Genomic DNA, 19,932 nt, shown 5'->3' on the forward strand with positions numbered 1-19,932 from the left:
TCCCATCTGAGTGCAGACAGGACCTCCTTCATCCCATTATTAACACTATCTTAGATGTCTGTAAAACAACTGTTCAACATTGTCTTTGCCTTGCAGCCCTTTAGCCTGTTTGTGAATGTGACAACCTGCCATTGTAATAATGAGATTAAAAACTGTCTATTTGGCTAAAGTTTGTTTCCAGTTGCCATTTTACAAGACACGTCAAGAAAATAAAAATGTATTTTATTTGACGTATTTAATGCAAAATAATGGGTGGTTAACCCATTGACGCCGGATGTTGCGTAGCGCAACATTGTGCCTAACGCCGGTTGTTGCGTTGCGCAACATGGTCCCTAACGCCGGTTGTTGCGTAGCGCAACATTGTGCCTAACGCCGGTTGTTGCGTTGCGCAACATGGTCCCTAACGCCGGTTGTTGCGTAGCGCAACATTGTTCATTTATCATTATTTTCAAGGCGCATGTAATGCACAATGATTGGTATTTGTTTGGAGAGGATGAGGACGAGGACGAGGAATTTTTTGGCTTTCAAGTAGACTGGCAGTCCGCTGGATTTCGCCCCCGACGTCAACAAAAGTTTACTCGTACACCGGGGCTGAAGGTGCCAATATCTGAAGATGCAAGTCCTTTAGATGTGTGGCTGTATCAGACAAATGTCGCCCGAGTGATGGCACGAGATCGTTTTGACATGATCTGGAGGTAATTATTTATTCTTGCGCTTCATTCTGACGACTTCTCATTCTTATTTGAGTGGCGTTGCCCTTATGTAAAAAAAAAAGAGAGAGCCCGGTGCGAATTACTGCAGTATAACTATGATGTTTTAGAAGTCGTGTCACTGAAGTATACAGTATAACTGCACAATGCAAGATATATTGCAGTTTCTTTTTATCATTCATTATTATTGCTGATATTATAATTTTGCAATGACGTCTCTATCATGGCCAGAAATGTAGCTGAAGTGGTGCCTACATTTACTACTAATACTAATAATAATAATGATGATAATAATAGTAATGATGATTAGTTATAGTATAGTAATAGTAGTATAATAAATAGCAGCATTGGGTATTATCCTGAATCATGTGTGTGTCTGTGTGTGTATTGACTCATCTTTTTCATTTTTTTTTAATGAAAATGTGTTGGTGTTAATGCTGAATGAACATGACGGAATAAAAGCAGAGAATTTAACCTTTAAAATGCAACTTATTTCATGTCTTTATGTGTTTCAGAGGCTGAGACTATTGAATTGTTCTTAAGTGTTTTCAATTAATTGTTTTTAGTTAAAAAAAACCTCAGGCATTGGGGACCTTTTCTAAAAACTGGCTTAGGCATTGAGCAGCTTTTTTTGCAGGTGCTTTAGGCGCCAATGGGTTAAGACCAAAAGTAATCATTAGGTTGTGCTTACATGATTTAGAATACTGTACATGGACATATGTATCTGTTAGGATGGCCATGTAGCAGCTGGATACGCAAGGTAGGAGGCTTGAGGCAGAGGTAGTGATGAACCAACCGGGTGTTTTATTCACCAACATTTATCAATCAATCAATTTTATTTATAAAGCACATTTTAAATAAACACAAAGGTTACCAAAGTGCTGTACATTAAAATAAACACAATAAAAACATCATAAAACAAAACTTTGCACATAAAATAAACAACCTAGACGGTGGTAAAAGCCAAAGAAAAGAGGTGTGTTTTAAGACGACTTTTAAAACAGGACAAGGAAGGGGCCTGCCTAATGTGCAGCGGCAGCTCATTCCAGAGCCTAGGGGCAGCAACAGAAAATGCTCGGTCCCCCCTGAGCTTCCGCCTTGTTTTAGGAACCCTCAGGAGCAGCTGGTCAGCTGACCTGAGGGATCGACTGGGTGCGTAGGGCTGCAGAAGCTCAGAGAGGTACACTGGTGCAAGGCCATTCATGGTTTTAAAAGCAAATAAAAGAATTTTAAAATGAATTCTAAAATGGACGGGAAGCCAATGGAGAGATGCTAAAATCGGCGTAATGTGCTCAAATTTCCTAGTGCCAGTTAAAAGTAGTGCAGCTGCATTTTGTACCAGTTGAAGACGTGCGATTTACATCAATCATACACTTTAACATGGACACATACTGTGGTCCTAGCAGCATTAGTAGCAACAGGACCAACTCTCTCACTGGTACAACTGGCAGCCTTATATCCTACTCTGGCTCCACCAACCAAACCCCTGGAGGATTCCTGCTCCTCCCATTACACATCCCCATAACAACAACACACAAAAACCTTAAAATACATTTACCCTCTATTATAAAATCAATCAATTCCTAGCATGTCTAAACAAAAGTACCAAATCTACCAAAGACTTCCCCTAACTGATTCTGGTGCACTCCCCCCCACACCATCAGCACATGGTATGACCCGGAACCTTCAAACGCTGCAGACTGAATGTAGGGACTCTTTTGACCGAGCACCCTGGAGAGGAGACATAGGTGAGTGACTTTACACACAAATTTCAGAATTCACAATTCCAAACAGCATAGTCACCTCACAGTTTATCACATCCTTTAGCTACATGTATCCTTATCACAGAGCATTTCAGGCTACTAACTAACTGGATGTTTCCCTTTACAGGCCTGGTCCCCCCTCACTCCCCGCTGAGGGCAACACAGGACCTGCACACCCACTTGTTGTTAATATACACATTCAATAAAACATTTGACAATTTATTTGTGCCACATTATTAAAAATACTACTCATGTGACCTCAAAGACCAAAACTCAGTAATGAAGATTACCTTCATTACAGTAGCCCATTTTCCCGTTGTAATTTATTTTACTCTACTCTGGAGCCACAACAACACTACACATTTTTAACTGACCAAACTACACACTGTTCTATCTATATTACAACAACTTAACAAGAAGTTTATTTCTCACTGGCAACCACTTGAAGATATGAAGAAATAGTTTAACCCAAAAGACATCTTCAACACTCCAGAAAGACAATCTTGATTAAGTAAATGTATTTCAACCTTACATTCACAAATTGTCTTGTCTGGTATAGGGTTAACTCTAACAGCTAAATGTAATGTTTAATATCCAATTCATCAGTGCACATAACATATAATGGCAAAATACTACGGGTTTGATAGACGATATAATTAGGAAGTTGTGGTACAGTATCTAAGATAGTGTTAATAAAGGGATGAAGAAGGTCCTGTCTGCACTCAGATGGGAGGTAAGATGACTATGATGGGAGCAGGAGAAGACAAGCAGGGTCTGAAATGATAGCACATGTTAGTGGAAAGATTCATGAGATGACAGCAATAAATTTGTGATGCAGATTTCATCAAAGCATCCAATACAGAATAGGGCATATTAATGGTTGGACTATGGGATGTCTGATGCAGGCAACAATAAAGGCTCTGGAAGTGATTGCAGAGGTTGACCACGGGCAGATGGAAGAAAGGTGAGAGAAGTCATTGTTTCTAGATAAAAGAACATGAGAATAAAGTCAACAAGTGAAAAAGACTCTTGTAAGTAGTTAGTGATGTAAAATGCATGAACTTTTTCTTTTTCCTATGTAGTGAAAGACAGGAGATCCTCATGGAAATTAAAATGAACATGGAGAGGCGAGGACTTCTGTGAATTTTGGTACAAAGAAAGGTTTCACAAATTCTAAAGTGTGTTTGATATCATTTATATCATGTGATCAATGATTAAACCCATATTTAATTATTTTTCATACAGGTTCTGGTTTTGGATGGTCCAAATGAAAAGAAGAAAGAAAGCTCAGAGGAACTTTTTGAATTTTCAATGACCAAGTAAAGTTTTCAGCAATACCAGAGGAATTCGTGGGGGCAGTAGAGAGTCAGGAGCGTGTTGGCTCCGGAAGTTATGGAGGAAGAAGAAGAACGAAGAGTGGAAGATTAAAACATTTTAAGATTTAAAAATGCCAGGTAATGGAGGAGAGGATTTGTGAGATGGTCAGGGTGTATATACATTTGTATGACTGCAACTTCCTCAATTGACGCCATGTTTCTCAAACCCGCGGCCGACAATGACTCAATATATAATACCGCCCTCTAGAGGATTTCTTACGGACGTGCGCAATACGGACGGAGGCATAAATAGAAGCTCCGGGAGCAACGTATGGACCGGACAGACGAATTTCGTCCGGTTCCGTAGGGCATAAATCGGGCTTTATCCCGAATAGCTTCGTACAAGGGTTAATGGATCCTGGTCCGTATCTCCAAAATTACCACACTAAAATCACATGCCATGACACCAAACTTCTACAGTAGTACAAATATGGTCTGTACTCACCAAACGATGCATTTGGAAGTTTGAAAATAGTCCAGGAGTTTATTATTATCAACACAAGCCTGATAGCTTCTCTGCAGCTAAAGCTGCGTCGACGTCACTTCAGAGAGCTGGGAGCTTCAAAATAAGAGGAAGGTTGATCTACTACTGTAGACAACAAAGTATATGCTATATTCTACATGTTTTTTTTTATGAATTTTTATGTTGTAGAGTTGTGAAGTTATTTTATCAATGGAGAAATTGAGCAGCCTTGCTTTGTTGTCTACAGTAGTAGATCAACCTTCATCTTATTTTGAAGCTCCCAGCTCTCTGAAGTGACGTCGACGCAGCTTTAGCTGCAGAGAAGCTATCAGGCTTGTGTTGATAATAATTAACTCCTGGACTATTTTCAAACTTCCAAATGCATCGTTTGGTGAGTACAGACCATATTTGTACTACTGTAGAAGTTTGGTGTCATGGCATGTGATTTTAGTGTGGTAATTTTGGAGATACGGACCAGGATCCATTGACCCTTGTACGAAGCTATTAGGGATAACTCTGTAACTCAGCTGATGTTCAGCCAATATCGAAAAAACTGCGGGTGGGCTACTTGGCTGGATATCACGGTTCAAATGACCCCAGGTTGAATCTACTCCGGAGTATCACTTTCAGCGTCGTAGTCTTCACTGTGATGACTAGCTAGCTAAACGATGGGGTTAGCTAACAATTAGACTCACTGAAATATTATACAATTTTCACGGTCAAATCTGTGGTTTATTGCACAACTTTAATAACCACAGATCCTTATATTTTTACTCACTGTAGACGAATTTCCATTAGAAGATGACGCCGGTTGACCCACCATGCCGCTCTCCTGGAGCGATGCCTGGTTGTTGCTGGCAGCAGGGCTGTTATCTGGAAGCTAGGAGCACCGCCATCCACAACCACAGTGAAACTTAGCAACAGCGGCCCCTAGCGGCAGCTCGTTCGCTTGCTTGACACATTTGTGAATGGGCTGCTGGATTTGTGTGTGGATCAGGTGCAGAAAGGCGAAAAGAAAGTCTCAAAATCCAAAAAAAAACGAGAGAAAATGAACAAAAATACGGCACAGAAAACAGGCTTGTGACTTAATCCACAAATGCAGATGCACCAATTTATAAATACATTCTAATTTTGTAACTTTGATTTCACAAATATATGCAACGAAATTTGAAACAAATGTGTTCACTTTCACATCCAAATCATGATGTATATATAAAAACCAAAATGAGTATTAATGAATTTAACAGTATTTGTATAAAACGCAGACTGTGAGACACAAAATGAAATATATTTATTTGTAAATAATGAAACGTATTTGTGATGTATGTGGAATTGGTGGATTGTCATTTACACATTTGTCAGCGGTTTTGAGACTAATCTCTCTCCATACCCAAGGAGGAAGGCAGGCTGCAGTCAACAAGCTGGACATGAAGACCCTTGATGAGCACATTGAGTCCTTCCATCCTTGTGTGAGCCCCTACAGACGGGAGCATGCCCCACATCGGCGGTACCTCCCAAATTGTATATATTCATAACTGTTGCATATTTATTCTTCTGTGTATTTCTTTTATTTTATCACACCGTACACTTTATGTATTTCTGTATGTATTTTCTTTTTAATGTAAAGCGTCTTTGAGAATTTTAAAAGTGCTGTACAAATAAAATGTATTATTATTATTAATATTAATATTATTACGATTTCCTAATCGAATGATTCTTGTAGAGTTTTTTATTTATTAGTTTATTTGTGATGGGACTTTGCATATTCATGTACATACAAAAAAAATAAGTTGTTGTGAATATGCCAGATTTAGCTCAGGAGCTAATTTCCATCTGCAGTTGTTTGAGTTGTCTGAAATTATTATTAAATATTTACTCATTTAAAATATGTGTCCCATTTATTCATTTCATTCAGTACTTTGTGTTTATAACCCACTGAAACAGATATGCTGCACCCAATAAAATCATGAACTTGTTTCAAAAGAATTTGAAAAGCCTTAACTATATTGTGTTACAATACATGTAACATATACATATAGATGTTGAACTGAAGTTGTTTTGCAGGGCTTTAACGTTAATGTGATTTGTTGTAGGTATAGCAGATACATTACAGATACAGAAACACACCCAGATACACTGTCACAAAGACGTGGGATGCAAATACAAAATGGCTGGAGTCGCAGGTAGTGCTTCAACTGTGCGGTTTATTTACAGGGAGAGATATCTTATAAAGAAGCCAGTTATGTGGACACAAAGCAAGCCCTTACTTCAGCCCTCACACTCTCCACCCAAGTGTCTGGTCGGCCTGAGCCTTATATAGCCCCAAGCCCCGCCCCAAGACCAATCAAGCCAATTAACAGAGAAAACAATACTTCTGGCCACCACATTTCACACACAGGCTCTGCAATAACCCCATTAACATTACATAACATATACAAACCATCACCATAATAAATCACGCTCCATTTGAGCAATTACAACCGAAAATATGAACAGACCCTGAACTCTCCCCCTCCACTTAGAGGGGAGATGGTATAGTCCGCAGCCGACCATATTATAAAAGGCTGCTGCTTCTGCTGCTCTGTTTGCTCTCCCAGGCAGGCACAGAGGAGCAGGAGGATGGCAGCAGCAGTTCAGGTAACTATCCTAAAATAAAGAAAACTTGAGAAAACAAATGTGATTAGTGTGGGGGGTTTTTTGTACTTCTGTTGGAGATATGATTGAGCATTAGTCCAATGTGGTGCGTGCACTCACCACCAAACCAGTGGGGAACAATGCAGATATGATCCATGTATGAAAGACTGAGGGTGCTTTACCATGTATCACCTGTGTGTAGTGACGAGGGTTTCGTCACATACACATCAATCTAATACTCACAAATAATAATGTGGTCCTATTCAAAATAAATTGGCCCCATTTGGGCCTTGATACAGCTTAGCAATGTAAGACACTTTAAGCGGCAATTTCAGCACCAGAACAAATTGCGGGTGGAAAATATTGGCCTAAAATGGTCAGATCACTTTGGGTTTGGTGTGTCCATGTTCAGGAAAACAAATGGTTCCAATTAGTCCAAATACAGTGTATCTAACACACCTATAGCCCAAGTTGTGACAAAATAGTTTTTGAAGAATCTGTAGTTACTGCCTTTTTCCTTGGTATGGTGCCACATTTTTGTGGTAATGCAAAGCACCACAGTAATACAAAGCAAGAACACAGTAACTGCAAAATAGCGGTAAAACATCAAATCAAATATGAGGATTAATATCTACAAAGAATAAGCTAATATAAAGTAACAAAACTGCCACATGTCCATTCATCTACCTACAACTACTTGGCTGGATGACAGGATAACTTTAAAATAATTTTTCAGAGTTTTGCAGTCTGCGTAGTTACTGCCTTTTTGAGTTCACCAAATAGTACACCTACTTAACATCCCTCTGTGTTCTGCTTTTGGGTCTCATCCTGAGAGGAAATATGAGTAAACTGAGTAGTTCCACAGTAAATCAGATGTCATTTTCAAATGTTTTCTTTCGCAAAACCACAAATTCCTCATAAGGACGCTGGAGGGGGAAGGGGAGGGGTGAATGACACGGTTACCACAGTGTTTTCAATAATTCATGCTTTTTTTTAATCGTGTGGACATCATTTGATGACTTGTTTTTCACTTCTGAGTTATGTTAGATGATATTTCATGAAACGCTTTTGTCACTTCCTGGTTGGGTGCAGTTAACAACATCACTTGGTCAGAGGCAGAAAATGGTCATAGTTAGGGCCAAAATACATATTTGTACATAGAATTACCACCTTCACAGATGCCATTTTGCTGGTTGCTTTGGTTACATATATATGCCACACATTACGTCTTGGTTGGGTTTAGGCAATGACCGAAGTTAGAAAACAAGCATGATTACGACTGAAATGCATTCCTTTTCAAACATGACAATAATCTTTAGAGATGCTATTTTTTACCATTCACAACTGCATTTGCTCTTAGCCACTTGAAGTTGCATATTCTTCAAACATAATTATAGGTCATTTTGAGCAAATAACCTAGTTTGTATTTCAGTCTCCTCTCCAGCAAGCTTTCCCTCTTCGTGGCAACTCTCAAAACAAAAGTAATACAGTATCAAAAGGGAAGGGAAGTGAGTTTCTTTTGGTTTCATGCACATCATTTCTTTCTCTAAAAAACCCAGGATGGTGACAGCCAAATGACAAATGCAAGTTATCAGATTAGCAGTTCATAGATCAACTAGTGACGTCACAGTGGCCCATCATTTATATCATTCTATGGTTACTACCACAATTCTTCATGGACTGGGCTGGGCTTGGATCATTATGTCTAACCCCTCCCCCTTTGATGACAATATCCAGCCAGCCACTTTCAATACCCACTTAAAGGAGAATTCCGGCATTTTTACAAACATATCCCATCTGTTGGAGACCCAGGAAAGTTGGCCAAAGGGAAAAACGCGAGAAATTTTCATGCCCGCTGCGCAACGTTGTCCGATTGCGCTAATTTCCATGAAAGCGGGCTCTATCGGGCAAGCTTTTAACCTTTCCTGAGGCTCTTAACGTGTATCAAAATACTTTTTACCGAATTGGTCGTGGTGTCAGTAGCAATACAATTCAACCCAGCAGCTAACCATACCATTAGCTAGCACAGACATGATACATTTTGAGATTTCAAAACAGCGCACCTACCTCTCTCAGCTTCCGTGTTCCACAGGCGTGCGCACAAATTAATCGATCGCCGAAGTCATACACTGTAGTATTCCAAAATTGTCTTTTTGTCCACCAAAAACGACTCTCGGAAACCGAACTACACATTGCCATGTTTGTTATTGTTTCCTATCGAACAGCTGACTCGTTTCAACACCCATTTTCGCCTGATCTCATGACGTGTCACATGACTGCTGGAAGGAGCGGACCTTCGCCCATTATTCAGCTGCGGGAGATAAGAACCCTCGGGATTTTATTGGAAGCAATTTCAGATGGACAGTTCGTAAGATTCTGATGTTGGAATGGAAGAGTTTGACGAGTTTGATGGTCGGGGTTATCTTTTTGAACCAGAATACACTGATGAAGAGTTGTTGGCACAAGATGCAGCGAGGATGGCTCAAAACGATGATCCAGAAACGGGAGCTGCTGCTAGGTCACGCATTGGGGAGACATGGTGGTGCAGATGTGGACATTGTATTGCACTGACCACAGAGGAAGACAGTACTTTGGAATATATAGTGTATGACTTTGGCGATCGATTAATTTGTGCGCACGCCTGTGGAACACGGAAGCTGAGGTAGGTGCGCTGTTTTTGAAATCTCAAAATGTATCATGTCTGTGCTAGCTAATGGTATGGTTAGCCCCTGGGTTGAATTGTATTGCTACAGACACCACGGCCAATTCGGTAAAAAGTATTTTGATACACGTTAAGAGCCTCAGGAAAGGTTAAAACCTTGCCCGATAGAGCCCGCTTTCATGGAAATCAGCGCAATCGGACAACGTTGCACAGCGGGCATGAAAATTTCTCGCGTTTTTCCCTTTGGCCAACTTTTCTGGGTCTCCAACAGATGGGATATATTTGTAAAAATGCCGGAATTCTCCTATAATCTAACTCAGGGCCGCATAGGGGGCTGGAGCCTCTCTGAGCTGCCACTGGGTGAGAGGCGGAGTTCACCCTGTTCGGGTCGCCAGTCCATCAATGGGCCATACAAACGAGAGGAACATCTGCGCATGCTCACACTTACTCCTAAGGTCAACTTGGAATACCCAGTTAACCGAACATTTATTTTTTTGGACGTTATGAGGAAGCTGGAGTATCTGGAGAGAACCCACTCATACACGGGGAGAAAATGCAAACAAAAATCCAGGATTCAGTCATGTGTCCTCTTGCTGTTGGGCAACGATGCTAACCGCCACACTATTGCCCAGACGGACAACAATATAGATCAGATATATTCTCAGTTTGAATTGTTTAATAGCTGTTGATAATACTGTTTGATAGGATGTGAGGAAATATTAACACTAAATGTTTGAGTCTCCACATACCATACCCTGTTGAATCCAAATAAAAGTGAAGAATGGAGAATGTTGAAATAACAAGGAATTTGAGCAAATGAGATATAATTTGATTTTACCTTTTAATATTTGTTTTTAAATCTCCAGTTTTTCTCTCTCCAAGGTCTCTCTTATCATGAGTTTCATGATACATTGGGTGAAATTTTTACAAATAAAAGGAAACATCCTTGAAGCTCTGATCCTTCAGCGTGAATCTTAAAGCTGTTGGAGCATGATCTGAGAATGGTGTTTTGTAATGAACCCCATTACAGTTTCAAGAAAGTAAGTTTTAAGAAATTGAAATAAAATGGGATTTATTGAAACTTTCATTTAGTTATGCAAGGGACATGATTAGCACACATTTGTTCTATATGGACTTATGGACTTATTTTATACCTATTCACAGCTTAAACTGCATGAAAGTATGTTTAACAGACTGTTTCACTCATGTGATCAAACAGAGGAAGTGTGCCCATAAACCATAACAATGTGAATTATTTCTAAACACAAAAATCTCTACTCTCACTAATCCCAACCCAGTGCATGCACTCCAAGTACAGTTGAAACAGACTGGTGATTCTGCATTAACCTGATTCCAGACCTTTTCATTTCTCACATCTCAATTTCTTTCTTTCTTTCAATCAGATTTGATAATGGCTTTAAAAGACCGTAATGATTCAGGTAGATTACCAGGCACACTACGTTTCAGTTATAAACCCCCGTGGAAGACTTGTTTCCTCTGTATGTTGCAGGGTGATGGACTGTTTGACACATAGCAGCTCATGCTTCAAACTGAGTCAAACACGAACAACGAGGAGTGTTTGCTTCTCAAAAAAATCAGATATTTTATGAGACAACAATACTTGAAAGCTTTAAACATTTTCTCTCGATTTTTTTTCCGTGTGCATGTGTTTATCTGAGTCGTTTAGCACTTCAAATGTATCATTATAAGGATTATTCTGTCCAAGAAAATCAACGTGACCAATGCCAATCTTGTTTTGTGCACAACCTGTAGTTAACCTTTGAAACCTTTCATTGACTGATACCATCTATTTGTCTCTCAGTGTTGATGATTACAGACAGATTTACAGACAACCATACAGCCACTAATAACCGATCATAGAGAAGAACCCTTATTTGGTGAAGTTCATATCTTGTCACAGGCAGTTAATAAGTCGATTCTTCTGTTTGTACGTCAAGTCAAGCTCCTTAATGACCATTTTTATGCTTGTGGAGTACAAAGAACAAAAGGCCATGAACTAATAGCAATCGCTAAAGCATCTTATTGTCGGCCTTTGGGTGCTTTGACAAGCTTTGGCACCAGTGAGCTGTTTTTGAACTCAAGGTGCAAAGTTTGATCGATTGGAAGTTCACTGCATTGTAAATAGGTTTTGTCATTTCATTTCAACAACACCAACAACTGTTGAATATTGAAGGGATCCAGATTGCCAGTGTTACCATTAAACTGTTTTATGATTTTATTGCAGTTAGTTGTATGAACACGTTGGTTGCAGAATATTTAATTTCTATAGTTTTGGGACACTAAGTCCCTAAAGCAAAACAATTGTCTTGACATTATTTTTATGTTTGAAAAGTGGTTGAAATGTATTATGAAACATGTTCATTTAGGACATTTTTGAAGATATGGGTTTTTACGATTTTGGCTCTTTTGCAATCTGGAAGTGCGTTATATATGCTCAATGCTTTTATATGAATGTTTTTTATAAAGGTCTAGTGTAATTGGTCATAGATTCACAATAACAAAAGTACATGTTTTTGATCTAAGTAATCCACGAAACACATTTTTACATATCTTTGTGTCAAAATAACACACTCGGTGTTAAATTGATCGACACAAAAGAACAAACACATTGGCAGTGTCAAATTAAACAGAAAACGTAGTCTTTGAGCTGATCCAACACATTGTTTGTGCTCAGCATATCTGTTTTGAGAGTGTGCGTAGTAAACCCTTGTCAAACAAGTTCAAACACATCTCTCTTTCTAGCAAAAACCCGCACTTCTGCACCAGCCTTGTGTTGTGTCAAGGTTTGTTTTAGCCTGTCATTTAATGATCCTGGTATTTCTCATACAGCATAAAGATGGTTGTTTTTTTACACATTTGATGATGAAGACAAAGGAAACATCCTTGATGCCCACATTTGTCAATATGAATCAAAAAGCTGTTGTAGCATCATCTTGGGATAGTGTTTTGCAATCAATCCTTTTACAATAAGTATTGTTTCAAGAAACTGAAATGGGAAGGGGTTTTTGCAAATTCTCATTAAATTATACAATCAGCACACATATTTTCTTCAACCACAAAAAGATATGTTTCTCAGACTGTTTCCCTCATTTGGTCAAATACAGAAAAGGTATTCAAATGAACCATCACAATGTGAATTATTAACAATAACCTAAATAATAAGCACCACCCACACTACCTGCAATCCAGTGTATACACCGCAGGCGCAGATAAAGCGGAACAGTAATCTGACTCCCAACCTTTTCATTGCTCTCATCTCCATTTCTTTCTCTCTCTTTTTTAAACAGCAAATCTGATTTTATTAATGAATTTGAAACATAGTGATGATTCATTCCAAGCAGATTGTGTTTCAATTATAAATCATAGCAGAGGTACTGAGGATGACTTGTTTCATAGTAGATTGACATGCTGTTGGACACATAGCAGCTCAAATTAAGTCAAAGGAGTGTGCACTTCTCTCAAAATCAGATATTTTACGAGTCAACGAACCATGATAACTTCTCTTTTGGTTTCTTTCGTGTGCACATGTTTGTCTGAGTCATTTCAACCTTGTCAAACGGGTTTGACATGGGAAAAAAACCTCACTTGTGTTGTTCCAGCACCCATTAGGTTTCAACATTAGATTTCCTTCAATGCTCCTTGTGTTTCTCTTACAACACAAAGCTAATAGTAAAATAATAAATAGCAGAGAAATCCAGAAAAAAAATGTCTGTTAAAACTATGGGCATCAGACACCACAAGCCACTAAAAGCCAAAAAAATTGACCCCCCCCCCCCCCCCCCTACACATTTTGATTCTAAACTAAATGGGAAACAAATCGTCCAGCTGTGTCAAATCCACAGACAAGCAATCTGATGAAGGAGTATCCCTGAAAAGCCAGGTATGCTGGACGACAAGACAAGCAGAGACAGGTACAGTGGGCGGAACAAAAATGCAGGCGGTGGCGCAGAATGTGCTGTGATTGGTGGAAAGCAAAGAAAAATCATCCAGGGCGGCTGACTTTGCCCAGCGCGCTCATCATTATGTGTACAGCTTCGGGTTTCGATGCAAATTTGTCCCCAACGGCTCCACTTCCTATTTTCATTTCTGTAAAAACGACCAAATAGAGAATATATAAACATATAAAAGACATATAAAAGCCTTTGCCATGGAGAGGTGGACTTCTACCGTGGCTCTGCTGTGTGTGGGTGAGTATCATTGCAGGAAATAATCATTTGCTCATTTTCGCTGCACCTTAGGTAAGGATCGACCACACCTGTTTGCGCACCTTCGGTTCACCTTTTGAAAAGAACACCACGATTCCTTTGACTTATAGTTGGATCCTTGTTATTTTTTTCGATAATTAGGCTATTCGAGAAAATGTCTCTACAGTTTAGAAGCAGCTCAGTCTTGTGAATTGTAAATTGGTTAGCCCAGCACAAACAGGAAATGAAAGAGTTTTGTTTCACTGGGTTTTTCCCTAAAATTAGTGATGAATCTTTGAAAGACATATTAACGCAGGATTATAGCCAAAGTGTATATATATGTGTTCTTATAAATAAATCTACTTTATGGAGAATTAAGCATTCTCAAGGCGTCCATTGTTCCACAAAATTCAAACATCAACATTCAGTATAGCAGAAAACATCCATGTAGGATGTGAATTTTTTTGCCTAAAAAATAAATAAATACAGGTTAAAAGAAAATGATTACACTACTTTACTGTGAGTGTATGAGGGCGGGAGGGTGGGGTTACTGAGTTGAGCAGATCTGATGCTGAACCATTTATGATAATGCTCTAAAGCAGGTAAATACAGCATTGTCAACTTAATTCCCATTCAATGTTTTTGTCAATGAAAGATGATTGTGTTGAGTTGATAATGACCTAAATTGTTTTAATGTCATGACAGTGTGGTCAGGTGTGGCCGCCCTCGTTGTTACCATTCCTAAACCTGATTATGAGTTTGCCAGAGGTGATAACATCACACTGCCCTGCTCGTTTAAATCCACCCAAATAAACCCACCAGCAATCATCATCTCATGGTCTGTTGAGGCTGAAGAAGCTAATGCTGAAGAGGTCAGTATCTATCTGTCTATTCATTTGTTTGTTTGTTTCTCTGGCTGGCTGTCTGTATTACTGTCATGCTTTTGTTCTCCAACAGACCCTCATCCTCACCCATTATTATCCTGCGGAGATCACTGACATCCAATCACAGTATGAAGGTCGCGTGTCCGTGGATCTGGATATCAAAACAGGGAAAGCTGACCTTAAGCTTTCCTCCATCACAATTGAAGACAACAAAATTTTTGAGTGTCGTGTCCAGATCCCAAAAGACGATGAGGGCACACCGGTCGACACTGCACGTTTGGTGGTTCTAGGTAACATTTTATTTGTTTTCAAGTAGATATTATGCCTTTAAGTGCTTTAGCTGAGTTGCACTCTGGCTTTCCCTTCACAACATTGCGAGGTTAGTTTTATCTGCTGTTCAAAGCCATGACAGTTTGGTCAACTAGAGCCTCTGAATTGCCTGTTGAGATTAATATGAGCGTGAAAAGTAGTCAGTCTCTATACTGTATGTTCTTGCCTGTGATTGATAAGCAACCTGATCAGGGTGTAACTTGTCTCTGACCTCAGCCACAATTGAAAAACGTGTTTGAAAGATGCAAGGATAGATTTAATCATATGTTACTATGGAAAGCTATCATCAGTCAAAAAATCACACTTATTATTACTTCTCTTTCCCAAGTGGCTCCATCTCCGCCCATTTGTAAGATCCAGGGAACGACAGAGTATGGCGAGAACATCAACCTCACCTGTTATTCTGAGGAAGGTTCCCCTCCTCCCACCTATAAGTGGGACAGCCAGGATGTACAGAGAATTCCTCGTATTCCTGATCCCAGAACCACTGACAGTAAGTACAGATGACATCCTAGAAACATCATATCTTACCTTTACAATAAAATAATATGGGTGGAATAAGCATGGGAATTGAACACAGTGCTTCAATTGTAGTATACAAGATGGAAGCTTTATTTTTGGGAAATGACAACTGGAAATGAGTGTTTTTATAAACAATCAAATACGTGTGAATTTGCAGAATCTGTGGGAAGTCACAACATTTTGTCTGCGGGAGCACTCTGGTTCCTCTTTGTATTTAAAATAGTATCATGACCAGCCACATTTGTACAAGCTTTGGCTGCATACTCGTTGACTTGAGCAATGGATTCAGAATACTTTCGTCAAAACTAAATTTCAATATGACAAGCTATGATGAAACATCAACAGCCAATTTATTTTAATCTTCATTCAAGAAATGAGCCGCATATCCATTATCCACAAGTATCCACATTTATCCACTTGCTACACTGGAAGCCCTAAAACACAGGGCTTTTTTTCCAGGATGGATGTCAGCTGGTGAGGGCTGATAGGATTCCCAGGCTGAATTCTAAGCCAGGTTTGATCTACCGTGAACTACAGGTCGGCATATAGTACTCCCAAAAGGAAATTTTAGAGTATAACAAAGACTAATCTTATTTTACATTTAGAAAAACATGTTTTGTGTCTTTAAAAACACATTTTCTTCCTGAAGAAAGATATAAAAAAAAATACTAACAGAGTGGGACATTATACAGATAGATAAAAGCTCTATAAGTGCTCTCTTGAAGATGCACATTGTTTAAAAATTGGCTCGAATGTGGCTTATGTTTGACTCATCTGAATGCCAGTGTCTTGCGTATTAGACAAAAACAGTCTCTACTTAATGCTTTTCTTTAAAAAGCTATATTCCATACAGTCTATGCTGACAGTAACAATAGATGGCAGAGGTTTTAAGGTGAATAATTGAAAGACGAAGGCAGATCAGCACTGGTTCCAAGTGTGTGTGTTAAAGACATATTTCCCTCCTCTGCATCACCATGATATACAATACATTTTTTCTAAAGCACTTAAAAACTTTGTTTATTCAGTGTTGTAATATTCATTGTCTGCAATATAAAAGAACACAATGAAATCACAATAGTAGTGACATACATATACAGTTTATACGACTGACTATTTGTCTTTTAGAGGGAGGCATCCTGTCTCTATACAATATCTCCAAAGACACCTCAGGATACTATGTTTGCACATCGAGGAATAAGATCCGCTCTGCTATCTGCAACGTTACCGTCACAGTCATGCCACGTAAGAGAGACCTTCTTTGAGTGACTTTTAATTTATTTTCATTGAATACGTAATTATATCACTTTATTATCATTTTCATTCTCCCCTGTTCCTTCTTTAAACTCATGTTTCTTCAATCCTGCAGCATCCATGAAAATTGGTTCCACTGCAGGAATTATTGCTGCAGTCGTCGCCTTTTTGATTCTCCTCATTGTCGTCATCTATTGCTGCTGCTGTCGAAAGAAGAAGAAGGAGGAGGAGGAGGAGTATCCCATGGGGTAATGTTTTTATTGTGCATGCAAGCAACCACACAGACCCGTTCACACTGAATGATGAACAAGATCCAGTAGTGTAAAATCAGTTAAATGTCAATCTCGGCTTTGGTCATACCAGGACATTCAGGTTTACAACCGCATAAACATGCTAAGACACAGAAACAAAGTGTTTTTTTCTACAGCACTTTTTTTTTTTTCAGAAGAAAATTTAATATGTTTGATTGTGAAATACAAAATCAAAGAGGATACTGGTTATCGTGGCAAGACTTGGTTGGTCAAAAAAATTCTGCTTTGAATCTCCCCAGCACCGCCTACATCTTCAGAAAAGCGTATGTTCTACGTAGCATAATCTCATGAAACAGTCCTGACTATTTGCGGGACGGGGCTGCACAGTTAATATTCATGGGAAATTAAATAAGATGTGAAATAAGAAGAAAGTAGAAGCAAGACTAAGTGTAAAGCCAGACTTCTTGGCCAGTTGAGTGAGGCATGGGAACCTAGAGCTGTTCGAGAAGCTGGCCAACTTGGGTTCGGTTGGCCAAGAACTCAGGAGCTAGCAAAGCTAACAACCAAAAGAGCAGCGACATCCAAGCCACAGAGGCCGGGTATTTTTCTGGGGTCTCTGGAATTAGTAGAGCTAGTGGGTGAAAGAGCTGGTTCTTCCGAGCCGCCGAAGTCCATTGCTCGGCGGGAAACTGGTGGCCTATCAAGCAAGAACCTCCGAGTTGTAGGCTCCATTGGCCGTGAGGCAAGAGCTCTGCTTGCTGCTTGAGCTGGGTACTATATTTACTGTAGCTCTTTGTTGGCAAGCAGTGCCATTCTAATACTGTTGAAAGCCATAGAAAGTGAATGTATTGTCATTCTGATACTCAGCAATATCTTTCTAACATGCATAATTAGTCACATTTCTTAACAGAATTCCAGGTGTTGATGGTGTGCAGAGCATTAGAAATACATCTCAGATTACTCAACTGAACATCAGATAGCTATAGAAACTGATATACCACACCTGCTACCAGATTTCTTCAGCCATGTTGTTGCAATTTTTCTTTACCCCAAGTGTCTTACAGTGGTGCATCTGCTTTTCAGGAAACGTGTGGACGAATACCACGACAAAGAGCCGGATAGAAATGGGGAGAGTCGCCAAGGTGATGGGGAAGAGAGCACACGCGGCTATGGTGACTCCAGGAGCCCAGTTGACCGTCGTGACCAATATGAGCAAAGAAGTGAGCGTGACTATGACCGCCGCAGTGATTATGATGACCGCCGCAGCGATTATGATGACCGCCGCAGTGACTACGATGACCGACGCAGAGACTACGACAATCGGCGGGAAAAGTACAGTGACCGCCATGAGCGCTATGATGACGACCGTCGCAATGATGATGATGAGCGGCGCTACAATGATCGCAGAGACCGTCGCAATGAGGATGACGACCGCTATGATGACCGTGACAGAGCACCGTCCGCTAAACCACCAAGGAGGGATGATGATTATTGAAGCCATCCACCCAATTACCATTCTGTAGCCATCTCCTCCTCCTGTTTTATGTTTGTTGATTTTACACACAACAGGATCAACAATTTGCTCCAATTGGCCTATTTATGCAATAATTAGCTATAAAAAATACTGTACTTTTAACTTTAACACACAAGAAACCATAATCCACTAAATTTTAAGGATGAGCTCATATGATCCTATTTTAATGGAGATCTTGAGGGTGGAGATAATAGTTACAGTCTCTAGTTCATTTATATATATATATATATATATATATATATGGTTTTGATCTAGTGCATTGCTCTAAACAATGAGGAAAAATATGCAGCACAAATGTTGCCAGATATGTGGAAGTGAGCTGTGTAAATAAATTAGGTGGTGTTTTAGCTATAATCTATCAAAATTCCTTGTTTTTGTTTAAGCGTATTGACTTCATGTAGTTTCTGCTGCTGGTGGTTTTCTTTTTTTTTTTTTTTCTATTTTTTGAAAGCTACCACCACACTAGAGAACAATTTTTCAACTTTGTGTTCTTCATGTTTACCCAGATTAATATTGTACAAAGTTACATACTTTTTATTCCTTTGTAGAAACAATCTTTTGCCTGCTTTAGTCTCTCTGTATTCTAATTTCCTTTTTTATAAGTTAAATGTTATGAAAATTGGCATGACATCCTATATCAACTTTTGTGCTTCACAATGTCAATACTGGGCTATCCCGTTTTAATTTTGTATGAATATTCTGTTAAAACGAAGGGGGTTAAATAAAATGAACAAAACAACATCTCTGGGTCCTGAACAACAGATGGCAGCACAGAACCTTATAAATAGCTTTTCATTCAAATGATAGAAAAATATAGAATTGTCATTCGTAGTGACAGTGTTGTAGTGTTACTATAAATTGATATTTTGTAACTGGTCGTGTCTGCAATTTTTAAGCTATTATTTACCTCTCCATGGTTCATAATTCACCTTTCCACTTACCCCCCCATCCATTGTCTGAACCGTTTGAACCCCTCACTCCCTGCTGTGTAAAGCTAAATAACGACACCCAAGGTGGCATCATCTGAACTTAAAAATAAAACTAGATATCCGTTTTAAAATCGACCCTCAAAATGTGACATGACATGTCTTTCTCTCCGTGTTCATGTCACCTTTTGTCATAGAAGCAATAGATATTATTTTCCAAATTACTGAAATGGAGATTTCACGATGTCAGATTTCCCTGGTCTTGACAGGAAAAAAGAAAAATGCATAACTTTTACAAGGGCTCATGTTTTTTTAATGTAATTTGACATATTATGGGCTTACGTGTTTCTTGAATTCATCAAACAGAGGGATGCAGTTCATATTAAAACAAATTAATGAATATCGTAAAGTCTGTTTCACA

The 19,932-nt window shown here is 39.2% G+C and overlaps 1 protein-coding gene across 1 annotated transcript; it reads left to right on the forward strand.

Moving 5' to 3' along the window:
- Positions 1-13,627: 13,627 nt before the first annotated feature.
- On the forward strand, positions 13,628-19,326 carry LOC142398737 (cell surface A33 antigen-like). The gene is made up of 7 exons (XM_075482910.1): positions 13,628-13,816; positions 14,519-14,685; positions 14,771-14,987; positions 15,356-15,520; positions 16,675-16,791; positions 16,916-17,048; positions 18,135-19,326. The coding sequence occupies exons 1-7, from the start codon at positions 13,777-13,779 to the stop codon at positions 18,544-18,546; spliced, it is 1,251 nt and encodes a 416-aa protein (XP_075339025.1). The 5' UTR covers positions 13,628-13,776; the 3' UTR covers positions 18,547-19,326.
- The last annotated feature ends 606 nt before the right edge of the window (positions 19,327-19,932 follow it).

The sequence above is a fragment of the Odontesthes bonariensis genome, chromosome 1, assembly GCF_027942865.1.
Source record: "Odontesthes bonariensis isolate fOdoBon6 chromosome 1, fOdoBon6.hap1, whole genome shotgun sequence".
NCBI lineage: Eukaryota > Metazoa > Chordata > Actinopteri > Atheriniformes > Atherinopsidae > Odontesthes > Odontesthes bonariensis.

Excerpts from the sequence above, each read along its gene's own strand:
- LOC142398737 (XM_075482910.1), top strand. The coding sequence starts at position 13,777 with ATGGAGAGGTGGACTTCTACCGTGGCTCTGCTGTGTGTGG. Across the intron at positions 13,817-14,518 it reads CGTGGCTCTGCTGTGTGTGG|TGTGGTCAGGTGTGGCCGCC; the intron begins GTGAGTATCATT and ends ATGTCATGACAG. Across the intron at positions 15,521-16,674 it reads TGATCCCAGAACCACTGACA|AGGGAGGCATCCTGTCTCTA; the intron begins GTAAGTACAGAT and ends TTTGTCTTTTAG.